Genomic DNA, 15,371 nt, shown 5'->3' with positions numbered 1-15,371 from the left:
CAGACAGACAGACAGACAGACAGACAGGCAGACAGACAGGCAGGCAGACAGACAGGCAGACAGACAGACAGACAGACAGACAGACAGACAGACAGACAGACAGACAGACAGACAGACAGACAGACAGACAGACAGACAGACAGACAGACAGACAGACAGACAGACAGACAGACAGACAGACAGACAGACAGACAGACAGATAGATTTATTTTGTACTGACCAAATTTATTTATTAGACTTGACAGATCAGCTATATAAGGATCCTGTTCTAACAGTGTCATGTCTCTTGTGCTTTAATAGTGTCATGTATGTCTCTTGTGCCTTGTTCTGTCTTGGATGTGTTCATGCCTTAACCCTTTCACTACCACACTACAGAAGGTTAACCCTTTCACTACCACACTACAGAAGGTTAACCCTTTCACTACCACACTACAGAAGGCTAACCCTTTCACTACCACACTAAAGAAGGTTAACCTTTCACTACCACACTACAGAAGGTTAACCTTTCACTACCACACTACAGAAGGTTAACCCTTTCACTACCACACTACAGAAGGCTAACCCTTTCACTACCACACTAAAGAAGGTTAACCTTTCACTACCACACTACAGAAGGTTAACCTTTCACTACCACACTACAGACGGTTACCGTCTTATCTGTAGTGTGGTAGTGAAAGGGTTAACCTTCTGTAGTGTGGTAGTGAAAGGGTTAACCCTTTGTCGTGTGGCAGTGAAAGGGTTAACCTTCTGTATTGTCGCAGTGAGAGCAGTGAAAGGGTTAACCATTTGGTAGTGTGGTGGTGAAAGGGTTAAATTGCCTCGCGGGACTAATAAAGTTATTTGAATTGACTTGAATTGAACAAGAAGACCAGCAGATTGTGTTTCCCAACAGAGCCGCGTCCTCCTGCCCTCCAGTGTGTCTCACCATCCAGGGTGACGTCCACGTTGAAGGCAAAGAGAGCCCTGCTGCTGTTGCCCCTCGGGTAGACGATGCAGACGTAGTCCCCACTTTCTGAGCTGCTGACCTGTGGCAGCTTGGCCACTGTCCCCGTCCTCATCTTCTCTGACATCATAGTAACACCGCCTGGCGCTGCCCAGCTGATCCCGGTGATGGCGATGCTGGGGTTGACGTCAGCCATCAGCCGCAGGATGCTGTGCTGGGGAATGGGCTGCCGGGGAGAGACGGTGACTTGGGCCCAAGGTATAGGAGACAAGGAAGGAATTATAACATTTAGACAACATTACATGTGAGCATGAGAGAGACAGGCCTGACATAAATATGTCTACGTATGTGTTGAAAATATTAACTGAAGTGTGAGGTGGAGGTGTTGGGTAACTTGTCATCCTATACTGACAGGTGTTGGAGTGACTATATGCACCTGTGAAATGAATGCTATGCAATCTATCTATCTCTCTGATAGATTCCTCTACCTGTAAGGATGGCTAGCAGTATGATCCTCTCCTTCAGTTTCCTTTCTTGCTGCTTTATCGAACACAAGTAGAGGCCTTGGTCCTCCATTATGGGGATAAAAAACAGAGAGAAGTCCCCACTGTCCTGGAAGTTAGCATCAACCAATCTCATGGATGCCTTGTAGGCAACGCCAGAAAACTCATTCCTTTCATTGGCGGAGAGGATGAGTTTCCATTCATCCTCACCATGAGACCTCCTCCTCCAGTTGAAGGTGACGGCACTCCTCCTCACCCCATCGACACAGGCCAAGGTGGTAGGTCTGCCCACTGTAGTTACCACCACGTCATCCCAGTCACTATCTAAGGGTGTGGAAAAATGGGAAAATGCCATCCACGATAAGAATTCACATATCTTATTCCTGTGCCCAGGACAGTGCAGGCAATAGTAGTTATTATAAGTTTATTAACATACAGTAATAATAATAATAATAATAATAATAATAATAATAATAATAATAATAATAATAATAATAATAATAATAATAATAATACACTTTATTTGTATAGCACCTTTCATACAATAATTGCAGCCCAAAGTACTTCACAGCAGTGATGTAGACACAAAATAGACATAGGCATAAAATGAGCAGAGAGCTTCATTAAAATCTATAAAAGGCTATTAGCAGGTTTCTGACTAAATAAACGCAATGCATAAAGTGCAGACATAAGATTTGTATACAAATAGACAGAATAAGTACTCGAAATCAGAGAAGAACCCTTGAACATGTGATATCACTTACATCTAAAATCTGCTCTATAGACAATGAATGGGGCACTGACTTTGTGGAGCCATAAAATGTTGAATTCTCAGATCCAAATGAGGTGTATATGTCACAAAATGACCTGGACCCAAATTCAACCCAGGGTATTAAGTTCCCAAACAGTGACACAGAAGAAGGTATAACAATAGGAAATCTTTATTATGCAATTCATTAATAATAATAATAAATTTATTTTATATAGCACCTTACATAAGGCATCTCAAGGTGCTTTACATACATGGCATTATAGCATACGGACAAACACAGTACATGGACTTTCACAATGACAACATGGTGGGGATAATACAGAGTCACAGTAAACAGAGTTGGGAAATGTCCCCAGCTGCCGATCTCTGGTGCTGAACTCGGTGTTGGGGGCCCTCTTGTGTCATGGTGCTGAACTGGGTGTTGGGGGCCCTCTTGTGTCATGGTGCTGAACTGGGTGTTGGGGGCCCTCTTGTGTCATGGTGCTGAACTCGGTGTTGGGGGCCCTCTTGTGTCATGGTGCTGAACTGGGTGTTGGGGGCCCTCTTGTGTCATGGTGCTGAACTGGGTGTTGGGGGCCCTCTTGTGTCATGGTGCTGAACTGGGTGTTGGGGGCCCTCTTGTGTCATGGTGCTGAACTGGGTGTTGGGGGCCCTCTTGTGTCATGCAGCAGCCTGTAGGGAGGGGGGAACAACCTGACCCTAACAGCTGCACTGCTACTACTCTTGCGCCAATGCGCAGATGGATGGTACACTCTGTTAGCTCCGTAGCTAATCCGCTCCGTTGCGTCGCAGATGGATGGTGAATGAATGAAAACTTTATTAACAGATTGCAGAATGGGTACAGTACAGTACAGCTCAATACACACAATTGTTAAGGGGATGCAGACCAGAGAAAGACTTTCGTCTTGTTTACATCAGGGTCCCCCATTTTCAATTCATCAGGACATATATGACACATGACATACATGACATACAGATAGACAGTACTGCTACATCTATACATTTATGACATACCATATATTTACTAATACAGTACTGTTTGTGATACAAAAAGAGTAAAAAAGAAAAAGAAAAAAGAGAGTATATACATTTGACAAAGAAACGGTACATTAGAGGAGGTGGGGGGGGGGGGGGGGGGGTACCTACGTATCACGGGCAACACAGGGGCCACTCTGGTTACAACACAGGGGCCACTCTGGTTACAACACAGGGGCCACTCTGGTTACAACACAGGGGCCGCTCTGGTTACACAAAAAACACAGCTGCCTGCAAACAATGACTCAGCATGCAAAGTGATCATTGGCTCAGTGACTGCCAGGACAGGAGGGAGGATTGCGCTGCCATGGTGGTACCCCTTCACCCTAGTGGAGCTCCGTGGGGTAAAAATACTACCTGCAGGCGACACAACTTACCTATGTTAAAACACAACAAATGGAGGGGGTATAGGAAGGTACAGACTGGGGGAGACAGTACTGGAGAGAACTACTGGGGGAAAGGGGAAATGAAAGCCACTGGCCCAGAAATAACACTGTCTAACAATATAGCCCACTACAGCTAACCCAAATATACTGTGGTGTAGTGCAACAGCAAGCATAGTCTGATGGAACAAACACATGGAAAAACACTGGTCACGGCCACTCTTCTCGGTAGTAGGGCAGGTTCCGTTCACCTAACAGAGGAGAACCGGATCAGTGGCGTATTTGTTCACAGCTTAACATCCAAACATATATATATATATATGTATATATATATATACAAGGAGTGTTACTGAGTTTGGGGAAGATGATATGTAGAGGGTCCCCAGCCAAGCCATTCTCTGGTCCAACTGTAACGTGTAGACGTTGTAGGTAACAGGTAAAAAGGACCGCTCTGGAACATTCTGCTGTCTTTCAGATGCTCTGCCATTACAAGCCCATGCAGGTGTTCTCCCATGAGATCATCACGCTCCTAGAGGAGAGCTTAGCAGAAACAGTGTAGGAGGTAATAGGGGCCGACGCAGAGGCCCAGACACCTGCTCAGGGGACAGCAGGCATCTCTACATTAGGCCTCTCAGGTCTCTCCCTTGATTAGTTCACATCACCTACTACAGCTGTGCATAATCACCATTAAACAGTCACTCGTCTCTAGTCTCTGATTAGCACAGCTACTGTGGCAGAGGAAGGAGTGTTCCACATTGTAATCCATCATTCACAAGGGTAATCCATAATGTCCATGAAGCGGTATTCCACAGTTTTATGAGGAAAAAACACAACACTTGTCAGTTAGGGGAGCCCTGTCAGCCTGTGACATATATAGTATTATGCTGTTGCTTAGAGGTCTGAACTAGAATTTAAACCTCATTTGAGTGGATGAGCTCACACAAATATTTTATGGAGCCACAAAGTCCGTGCCCCATTCATCATTTCAAAGAAAAACGTATGTGTACTACACAGGCATGCAGGGAGAGAACAGATACAGAGTCTTCAACACCATATTTCTTTGAAGTTGTCAGGAGAATCAGTACCATATATAGTAAATCATAGCACATAATATCACATAATGATACCTCATACCCACATACTATATGACATGTATGACATATGCATTATATGGCCTTGCTGGTTATACAGTGGAGAAAGTGGAGCTACAGCAATTACATTTATTGAGGCAGAGCAGGAAAGCATCGACACATTGGGCTCTACACTGCGACCATTTCACTCGCAATTTGCCCCTAAAAATGTGCAAACCAGAAAAATTATTTAGGAGCACAGTGTGCCGTAGTGGGCGTGTCACGCGCAATTGTCATTTCACAATAGACACACAGCAGCGCTGACCTTACATTTTAGAAGCTATGACATCTCTGTGACAACTTCTCTCGCAAGTCGCGCTGTTTCTATGTGCAATGAAAACTCTGCGAGCAACGGGTCCAATGGTCTAACATGCTTAATTTGCATCCTCGCCATTCCTGTATGCCCACATCGCGGTAAAAACCTTAACCAATGTTAGCTGCTAACGCTAACTAAGCTAAGCTAACATGCTAACACTAACTAAGCTATCCCTGGAAACGCTCACAGGCACAGCTGAGAAATTAGTTTAGTTTATCCAATAGTGAGTCTCTCTCTGTCTCTCTCTCTGTCTCTGTCTCTGTCTCTGTCTCTCTCTCTCGCACGCACACACGCGCACACGCGCACGCACGCACACACACACACACACACACACACGCACGCACGCACACACACACACACACACACACACGCGCACACACGCACGCACGCACGCACACACACACACACACACACACACACACACACACACACACACACACACACACACACACACACACAGACACACACACACACACACACACATATATATTGATGGACGTTAGATAGTATATAGATAATAATAACAACTTATAGTTATAAGTTAATAACAGAATAATTTTATTATCTTTGATTATTTACGTTTTAACACCGTCAAAATATTAATTGAAATGATAATTAATTAAAGAATTGTATAAAGAATTTCCCATGTTCTGTCATCTAATAATATATTCCATTACTTTTCCTGGTATTTTAGGTTTTTGCCGTGGTATTGTTTTAGAATCTGTATCGTGATCGGTATCGGTATCAAAGTCAAAATTCTGGTATCGTGACGACACTACAACATACAAAAGCAGCTGGACAACCGATATCCTTTGCGTCTAGTAGGCATGGGCCAATGTGTGGTGGTATGTATTGCACAGATGTGTGGCCCTTAGTATGCACAGGCACACAGGCACGCACAGTATAATATGCATGTAATAAATTGTTAATAAACTCTGTTTAGCACCTAAATGTCTTTGGGTGCTCCTAAATGTTTTCATTTAGGAGCACATGTGCTCCTTGGGGAAAAAGTTAGCATAGAGCCCTGTAAATTATGGAATACTCTTTGTCCCCCCTCAATAAACACACAGATACTGGGTTGGGTCAAATGCAGAGAGCGGGATACTTTTGTTGCCAAGGGCACTTCAAGCTTTGCTTTGCTTCCACACTATTTAAGGAGCAGTCCCAGATGTTACATCCAGGTTACAACACAAATGTGAAGGTTCTCTTTCTAGCTACAGGAGAGAGTGGTGTATGTCCTCCTGGACCACGGGGAATAAGATATGCAAGGTCTTAAAATGGGTGGCATTCCTCTTTAAACATCATTCTTATTGTACCACCAGGTGAAAGTAGGAAAACAGTTGGAGAAGAATGCAGGCGTATTACTTCTCTCCGGTTTTCATCCTGCTCTGAATGACTGAAGTTATCCTTGTGCATGAAATGGCTAAGCGAATCAATGGTATCAATCGATCAATTATGTGCGAGGGAGGAATGAAAAGTAGAGGAGAGGATGGGCATGATGCTCGTCCTTGACGAGATATCACAGACACAGCGTTCTCTGACTGATCACCTGGGCTATAAGACAAAACCACAAATGTGTACTGTCCTGTACAGTAGCCTGCTAGGAAACTGAATTAGTTATCCATTTTCACACACACCCCAATAAGTACACCACGAGAGTACCATACCAGCAAGAGAGTTCATTCTTTCTAGACCTCCAGTCATCCCCTACCTTTAGTGGACATGCCGGCGTGAGTGAAAAGGGCCACCAAGGAAGAAGTCAGAGTGAGACTGAGGAAACTGAACTCCATGATGCGTTCAAAGTAAAGGAAGACTCTTTCTCTTTGCTGTAGCTGTTCATCTAGAGAAGAGATGGTTTCCTGGCAACATTTCTGTTGTCTGTAATTGACATATCCATGGCCTTGGTGTGCGCCTTTCTCTCAAACAGGATATTACATGGCCAGAATTGTGCTAATCCACAGGAAGGGACTGTCAACCATTTTCACTGAATCCCTGTGTGTGTGTGTGACTGATAAGGTACTTAGACTGACATTGCCGTAATAGTCAAATTATAATGCGGGCTCGCTATGCTGCCTCATGCAGAACGGAAATCATTTTCATTACATTTAATTTATTTAAACAGGGTGGGAAAAAAGCATACGAACCCCATAAAAGGTCATTAAAATACTTTTGGGCCCTACTCAGCAGAAATGCTGGTTTTCAGAGGGTTTCCTGTCCCTCAGCCATAAGAAAATGCATAGGGGGTTAAAAAAGATGACATTTAAAGTGATAGATATTTAGAAGAAGGAGATAGGAAATTAAAAAGAGAGAAGAAAGGCAGGAAAAAAAATAAGGAGATTGAATTTGTCTGGCTCTTTGTCCTGTGGCAGCCCAAGTATTGCCTCATTACCCAAACCAGTGACTGCAGCCCTACCCCTCCAATAGGATATTCGTATACAGCCGTTCAAAGCCAACAAGAGATGAATCACTGCGTACATTTAGGGGAATCTCATTCCAGTTTAGTGTACTGTAAAGAAAGATCGGTATCTGTAATTATTTATACATCTTCGCAGAGGATTTTCAGTTTGTGATGGTGCGGGTGATTCATGTTTGTACTTAAGAGTACTTATGAGGGATGGTGTAAGATAGTATTGGATCTGATAATATAGTTTAATTGAAGTTAATTTAAAATAATTATCAAAATGTAATTGCACGACAGTGATGTGAGTGATATGGTAAATTTACACAGATCTTGTAGGTACGATTATATAATCGCTTAACCGGTTTCAAAGTATCATTTGATGTCAAACACCAGTTTGAATGGTGTTTGACAAGTTGAATGCAAGATTTGATGAAAAAAGCATTAAATGCACAAGCACGTTTTTGAGAATCTCTCATTAATTTAAGACCCTGTGTACATGTAATGTGTGAGAAGTTTACTGTTTTTCTGAATGATCAGTTATAGAATTCAAAATTAACCATAACGCTTTAGGATTCAAGGCTGCATCAAGAAAGATAGACTTATAATAACACATACCCGGTAATAATTGAATGATAATAATAATTATAATCCTTAGTCTTATTAAAATAAAAAATATAATACAGATTTCCCAATAAGCAGGTGAACAGGCAAGGGCGAGTAAGGAAAAAAGTGTTTTTCCAATCATTCAAGATGGCGGAACTTCATAGGTCCTTATGGCAAAGGTGTGGTGCATGAGTAGACACTTCTCTGGATACCAGTTTCATGACTGTATGTCTAAAGGATCACAAGATACATTAATATTAAAATAAAAGGTTCTTCCTGATGTTACAGTCTGGGTAGGTGTGTTGGACCCAGGTGCAGTGCAGAACAGAAACGACTAGAGACAGTTGTTGATCTTCGAATTTGAGCACTGCTATTTTAATTTGGGAAGCGTAAGGATACGCACGTCACAGAGGACCAAAATAATGGGGAGAAAACGAGTCTCCAAAACAGGACAGTACATAGCAAAAACACATAAACTGAACTATATAATAAAGAGGGAAAACAAAGGGGAGAAAACACTGTCTCCAAAACGGGATACACAAAATGATAAACACGACAGACGGAATACGCGTCCGACGGCGATACTGCATACACTCAGAGCGATATAACAATTTTTTATTTTTGTCTACTTTTTTTCTCCCCGTTTTTTCCGTATTTTTCTCCCATCCCAATTTAGTCGTTATGCCAATTCCCTTCCTGGTCGTTGCGCGCTTTTGCCCCCTACTGTCGGCCTGGGGAGGGAGAAGACTACCACATGTCTTCCTCCAACATGTGGAGTCAGCCAGCCGCTTCTTTTCACCTGACAGCGAGGACTCTCACCGGGGGAGTGTAACGCGTGGGAGGATCACACTATCTCCCCCAGATCCTTTCCCTGCAGAACAGGCGCCCCGACCGACCAGTAGGAGTCGCTGTTTACAACGACCAGGATACATACCCCACCAGCTTCCCACCCGCTAACACTGCCAATTGTGTTAGTAGGGACGGCCGACCAAGCCGGAGTTACCTCTGACAGCTGGATTCGATCCCAGTGTCTCTGCGGTGGTAGGCGAGCGCTTAGTCCGCTGCTCTACCCAGCCGCCCCGCGATATAACAATTTCTTATAACAGATGACACGACAGTCACAGTGGCACGACAGTGAACAAACTTATCCTCCTTGGCAAGGAGTGATAAGGCTTTGACAAGAATGCATCATGGTACTACTGCATGGAGATCTCCTCCTCCACGTTGACGTCACCCTCCACTCCACACTTTCATTTCACTCCCACATCAAATCCGTCACCAAGTCTGCCTTCTATCACCTCAAAAACATCTCCCGTCTCCGACCCTCACTCTCAGATTCTGTGGCTGAGACCCTGATCCACTCATTCATCACCTCCCGGTTGGACTACTGTAACGGAGTCCTGTTCGGGGTACCCAGCAAAGCCCTGGACAGGCTCCAGTATGTTCAGAACTCAGCTGCCAGGGCTCTCACTCACACCAAGCCCTGGCAGCACATCACCCCCACCCTCATCCACCTCCACTGGCTCCCAGTCAAGTTCCGCATCACCTTCAAACTCCTGCTCCTCACCTACAAGTCCCTCCATGCCCTCGCCCCCCGATACCGCTGTCTGATCTCCTCCACCAGCACACTCCATCCCGGAACCTACGATCCTCCGATCTGGGTCTCCCCTCCATCCCTCGCACCAGGTTACGGACTTTCGGGGACAGAGCCTTCAGCGTGGCGTCCCCTACCCTCTGGAACTCTCTCCCCCCCGAAATCCGCAACGCCCCAACCCTGCACACCTTCAAAACTGCTCTTAAAACACACCTCTTCACCAAGGCTTTTCCCCATCAGTTAGTTTAGATTAGATTAGGTCCATTATCCCTTACCTGCCCTCATCCCCCTTTTCCCCCCCTACTTCCCTAGCCCTATTTTTTGTCCTGATTTTGAAGCGACCTTGGGTTCTATGAAAGGCGCTATAGAAATTGTATCTATTATTTAGGGATGCTCGATATTGGCTTTTTTTTACCGATACCGATATACCGATATTGTCCAACTCTTAATTTCCGATACCGATATCAACCGATACCGATATATGCAGGGTTTCCCCCCCCAAAAAACGGAATAATTTCAGGTAATTAACATTACATATGTCTTGTTGTGGAATTAACATAACATTATGCATACTTTTGACAATACATTTAATCTGAATTTGTTCTTACTTGCTTGCCTAGGTAAATAAAGGTTATAGAAATGTAAAAAGAAAATAATAATAAAAAAAAATATTTGAAAACCGATACCTACCGATATTTTCCGATATCACATATTAATGCCAATATCGGCCGATAATATCGGTAGGCCGATAATATCGGACATCCCTAATTATTATTATTATTATTATTACTCATGGCAAGGTTCAGTGATCGACTGACAGTCTCAATGGTAACCAGGAAGAGCATATAAAGCCAACTAGACACACCGGTGCCAATGAATGCAATCAGGGCAGATAGACAGGTTAATTATTTCCCTGAGGAGAGCAAAACCCCAAACGTTACACCTTATGGTGGTGCTAGAGGAAAGGTCATGGGGTCACCAAGATCAATAGGCTCCTTCCTCTAGGGGTCATGTATTTGAAACAATTTTAATTAAAGCTATTGGAGTTATCACGTTCACAAGTAGGATATGTATGTTTGGCCTGATGATGACACTTGAAGAAAGGTTATGGGGTCACCAAAATCAATAGAGTTCATTGTATAATTAAAAAGGTTATTCCATTCTATCAATTCAAGTTCTACAGTTATAGTATCGTATAGCTACCGCTCTGCATCCTACTGGAATACACTTCCATATCAGTACTAGCACTGAATACATTTTCACATGCACCTTTACACACCCATCCGCCTGGCCACACCCCCATCCGCTCCTCTACATAAGCAGGGGTGTGGCCATACTAACAGCTCCTTCTTTGTTTTCACCACGGTGAGTGTCTGTATACACCACTTTGAGATTAGTGAAATATTGAAGAGGAGCTGCGTTGACATTGTTTCTTGTTTTTTCTCTCTCACCAATTTTAGAGAAAAAGCTAAGTTGTAATGTCTTCTTTGAGGGGTTTGAGCGCTCACAACGTCACCCTTCACCAGCGGTTCTCCATTGCCGCCTCCGCCGTGCGTCGTGGGGCTGCGCTGACTCCACGGTCGTGGCAGTCAGACGCACCCGAGCGGTGTCCGGTGGAGAGTTTGCCTCTCTGGGGGGCTGTTGAGCCAAGGCCGTCTCCTGTGAGATGGCCTAGTTTCAGCTCTGGTTCCCCCGCCAGTGGGCGGTCGGCAGATAGGTCGACGGCTCCTCTGGTAGCGGAGGATCTGAGACGCAAGCTCTTCGCTTCTGCTCGCTCCCGTCGTAAGATGGTGAGCTGCAGGGGCAAACGGCCTGGCTTTGGAGAGCTGCTGGAGCCAGACGAGGGTGCTTCTGCTCGGTCTCCTTGTCCGATGGATACGGAGGATTTTATGGAGGGAGCGGAGGCGCTCTTGTTTGACGCCCCGGTGGAGATGTATCACTCTCCTCCTCGGGGTGTGGCAGGGGGTGGTATGTCTCCTTGGGGTCCCTCGTCCTCCGGTGTTGGGTTAGAACCGCCGACTCGGAGACGGGATGCCCTGCTATCAACCGCATCGGATGGTGGCGCCACAATGAGTGGCAGCCTCCCATACGTGAGGGACGCGGGCTGCGTGGAGGAAGGTGTACATGGGGAATTGCGTGCCTTGTTCCCGGAGCTCATGGCGGCTGCCGCAGCCGCTAATGGCGTGCCGTTGCCGCAGCCACTGCCTGCACCTGTCCCTGATGACTTGATAGGTCATCTCTGGCAACGTCGTCCTGTGAGGGAGACAGGCGTTGTCTGCCCATTCTTCCCCTCAATGGAGGCCTACGTGCGTCAGGGACAGGTAATCTCCCGCATCACCAGCCTTACCCCCGCCTACGTGCAAGTCACGCGGGTGGTGGGTTTGGTCGAGGGATTGAAGGAAGGGGTGCCTCGGCTTGATAGCCCGATGGCATCTATTCTTTGTCCTGAGGTGGTGTGGGAGCCATGTCCGTATCTTTTTTTTTTTTGTGTGTGAAAAAAGCGGCTTCTTGTCGTTCTCCCAGGCGGCTTGGAGGAACGGTATCTGGGTTCTTGTTAGAATGTCCATTGATATGTTTTGGGTCTCGACGTGTATATAGTGCTGGCCCTGGGTGCTTCTGATAGGAACCATGCATGGGCTTGCGCGCCTTGGTTGCTCATCATTGAAACTGCGTTTTTATGGGGCAACTGGGATGGAGTTTGTCTCTTCCGAGCGCCAGTGTACTAGGCTTGTCTCGACAAATTCTCGTTCATCTCTGGGGGATGTTAACAGAATAGATCAAAGCATTGGTAGAGGGGTCTCACGCCCTTGGGGTGGGCCACCGGGCGTGTGGCTTTGTGTTCTGACCGTCTGGGTGGCGCCCTCTATAATGTTTTGGATCGACACGCGTACCTACCCCCCTCCTGGGACTGGGGATCAAGTCAAGTCAAGTCAAGAGTTTTAATTGTCACGGCATACAGGTATACAATGAAATGCGGGTGGTCTTGCAGGGATGGTGGCGTGATTAGGGCACGGGACTGGTTCTGGTCGCGCCGGACCAGGTCAGTTAACCCGTTGTCCGCCGGGGCGCAGATCTGCTGTTCTGGTACCCTGAGGGACTTGTGCTTTTTCAGGGGGAAAATGCCGGGTAGGCCCGGGCGTTGCAGAGTTTGACGTTATGGAAATGTTCGTGGTTATGTTACTACGTGTTATCCCTCACTGTTGCTTGGTCCATGTTGTGTTGTACCTTGCGCTGTGCTGAACTTTATATAGGGGTGAGTGGATCCTCAGTGGCTCGCCTTCAGATGGTGCAGAACGCCGCTGCCCGTCTTTTAACTGGCACTCGTAAATACGACCACATCTCACCGATTTTATTTTCACTCCACTGGCTCCCAGTGCACTTTTGGATTCATTTTAAAATTCTTTTATTTGCTTTTAAAGCTCTTCATGACCTTGCTCCACCCTACCTCTCTGAGCTGTTGCAGGTCTATACACCTTCTCGCTCTCTCAGGTCAGCTGACCAGCCGCTCCTAGTAGTGCCTACAACTAGGCGTAAGCTCAGGGGGGACCGTGCTTTCTCCATTGCCGCCCCCAAAATGTGGAATGAGCTGCCACTGCAGATTAGGCAGGCCTCATCACTGCCCCGTTTTAAAGGCCTCCTTAAGACCCACCTTTTCTCTCTGGCTTTCGACACCATGTAGCTTGTTGATTTTATGATCTTATTGTCTTACTGTGTTGTTGTTGTATCGTTTTGTTACTGTGTCCTTTGCTTTTAAATATTTCTTTTTTTAAGTACTCTGATCTATTTTAACTTGTATTGCTGCCTATATTTACCTAATGTTTTTTATCTCTGTTTTGGTACTATTGTTTTATTTTAATCTATTTTTAGTGCTGCTAATAGTGTTATGGTTTGTAACCGACCCCAATCGCACAACACAAGACAGGTATGATGGTTTGCCAAGAAACAGATATTTATTGAGAGACAGGGAAAAAGGGCACTGTCCCTTTAAGGGAGAACACAAATACAGGAATATAACAAGAGGGGAAAAACTAGGTGCCTTTAAGAGGCGGGCAGGAAAAGGGAACACTAAGGGAAGGTTAATGAACGCTAGGGGAAACATTAAAGGAACGCTAGGGGAAGGTTAAAGGAACAGAGGAACTAGAGACTAGGAGAAGTCGGGACAAGGAGAGCTAGGGAAACAGGAGAACTGGGGACTAGGAGAACTAGGGACAAGGAACTAGGTGGAACTAGAAGGGGAGAACTTGGGACCAGGAACTAGGTGGAACTAGAAAGGGGAGATCTAGGGACAGAGGGGACTGAGGCCCGCGGAGGCGGGCTGGGGAACAGGGAGGAACTGGGGACAGAGACCCGCGGAGGCGGGCTGGGGACAGGGAGGAACTGGGGACTGGTGGGAAAACATCTGGGCCGCTCTGCAGAACAGAGGAGAGGGTTAATATTCAAAAGGGAACAAACAGAGCAGATGCAGAACAGTCCAAATAAACAAAGAAAACAAAGTAATAATATCTTCGTGTGACAAACACACAGGGGGAGATGTAATGTCCAAAAATACTATCTAAGTGAGAACAAAAACAGAGTGGGAGATGAAATGTCCAAACTACTAACTAAGTGAGAACTAACGGAGGCAATACGCTGGGTGAGTGACATCACAATCAAAACTCACCCAGGCGTATGCGTAATGGTACAGGAACAGCAGCGGGAACGGGGGCAAGAGGCATTACGCTGGGTGAGTGACATCACAATCAAAACTCACCCAGGCGTATGCGTAATGGTACAGGAAACAGCAGCGGGAACGGGGGCAAGAGGCATTACGCTGGGTGAGTGACATCACAATCAAAACTCACCCAGGCGTATGCGTAATGGTACAGGGACAGCAGCGGGGCGAGGGCATCGCCACCGGGTGGCTGGCTGTCCGAGCCGAGGAACAGAGTGCTGGAACAGTGGCGGTGGCGAGGGTGTCGTCCACCGGGTAGCCGACTGTCGGAGCCGAGGAACAGAGTGCTGGAACAGTGGCGGTGGCGAGGGTGTCGTCCACCGGGTAGCCGCTGTCGGAGCCGAGGAACAGAGTGCTGGAACAGTGGCGGTGGCGAGGGTGTCGTCCACCGGGTAGCCGCTGTCGGAGCCGAGGAACAGAGTGCTGGAACAGTGGCGGTGGCGAGGGTGTCGTCCACCGGGTAGCCGCTGTCGGAGCCGAGGAACAGAGTGCTGGAACAGCGGCGGTGGCGAGGGTGTCGTCCACCGGGTAGCCGCTGTCGGAGCCGAGGAACAGAGTGGCGCGCCACACCTTGGTGTGCGCGTCGGAACCGAGAGACGCATCGGGGTGCGTCTGCGAGGAGGAGTGTGCCAAGCACGAGGATCTTTGGAAAATGCGCGTTGGAGACTGGAGAGCGTGCCAAGCCCTTGAAGATGCGCGTTGCGCGCTGGTGACTGGAGAGCGTGCCAAGCCCTTGCAGATGCGCGTTGCGCGCTGGTGACTGGAGAGCGTGCCAAGCCCGAAGGTCTAGGAGATGCGCGTCTGCGCGCTGGTCGGGAGAGCGTGCCAAGCTCGAAGGTCTAGGAGATGCGCGTCTGCGCGCTGGTCGGGAGAGCGTGCCAAGCTCGAAGGTCTGAAGTGGAACACTGGAATACCTCCCGTAGAGGATTAGAGAGCGCAGTACAGTGTCTCCCTCCAGGCAAACGGCGACAGGTGGCGAA

At 46.8% G+C, this 15,371-nt stretch overlaps 1 protein-coding gene across 1 annotated transcript in view; it reads right to left on the bottom strand.

The window, feature by feature from the left end:
- The window catches only part of g6fl (g6f-like), a 63,987-nt gene extending 57,173 nt beyond the window's left edge, over positions 1–6,814 (bottom strand). Inside the window, 2 exon segments of the mRNA XM_084336771.1 lie at positions 1,432–1,770; positions 6,794–6,814. Coding sequence (XP_084192897.1) covers positions 1,432–1,770; positions 6,794–6,806 — 352 coding nt within the window. The 5' untranslated portion in view covers positions 6,807–6,814.
- Positions 6,815–15,371: the final 8,557 nt, after the last annotated feature.

The sequence above is a fragment of the Notolepis coatsorum genome (genome assembly GCF_963971535.1).
Source record: "Notolepis coatsorum genome assembly, chromosome: 19".
NCBI classification, from domain to species: Eukaryota; Metazoa; Chordata; class Actinopteri; order Aulopiformes; family Paralepididae; genus Notolepis; species Notolepis coatsorum.
The sequence above is the reverse complement of the archived record's forward strand: the minus strand, read 5'-3'. Positions and strand labels throughout refer to the sequence as shown.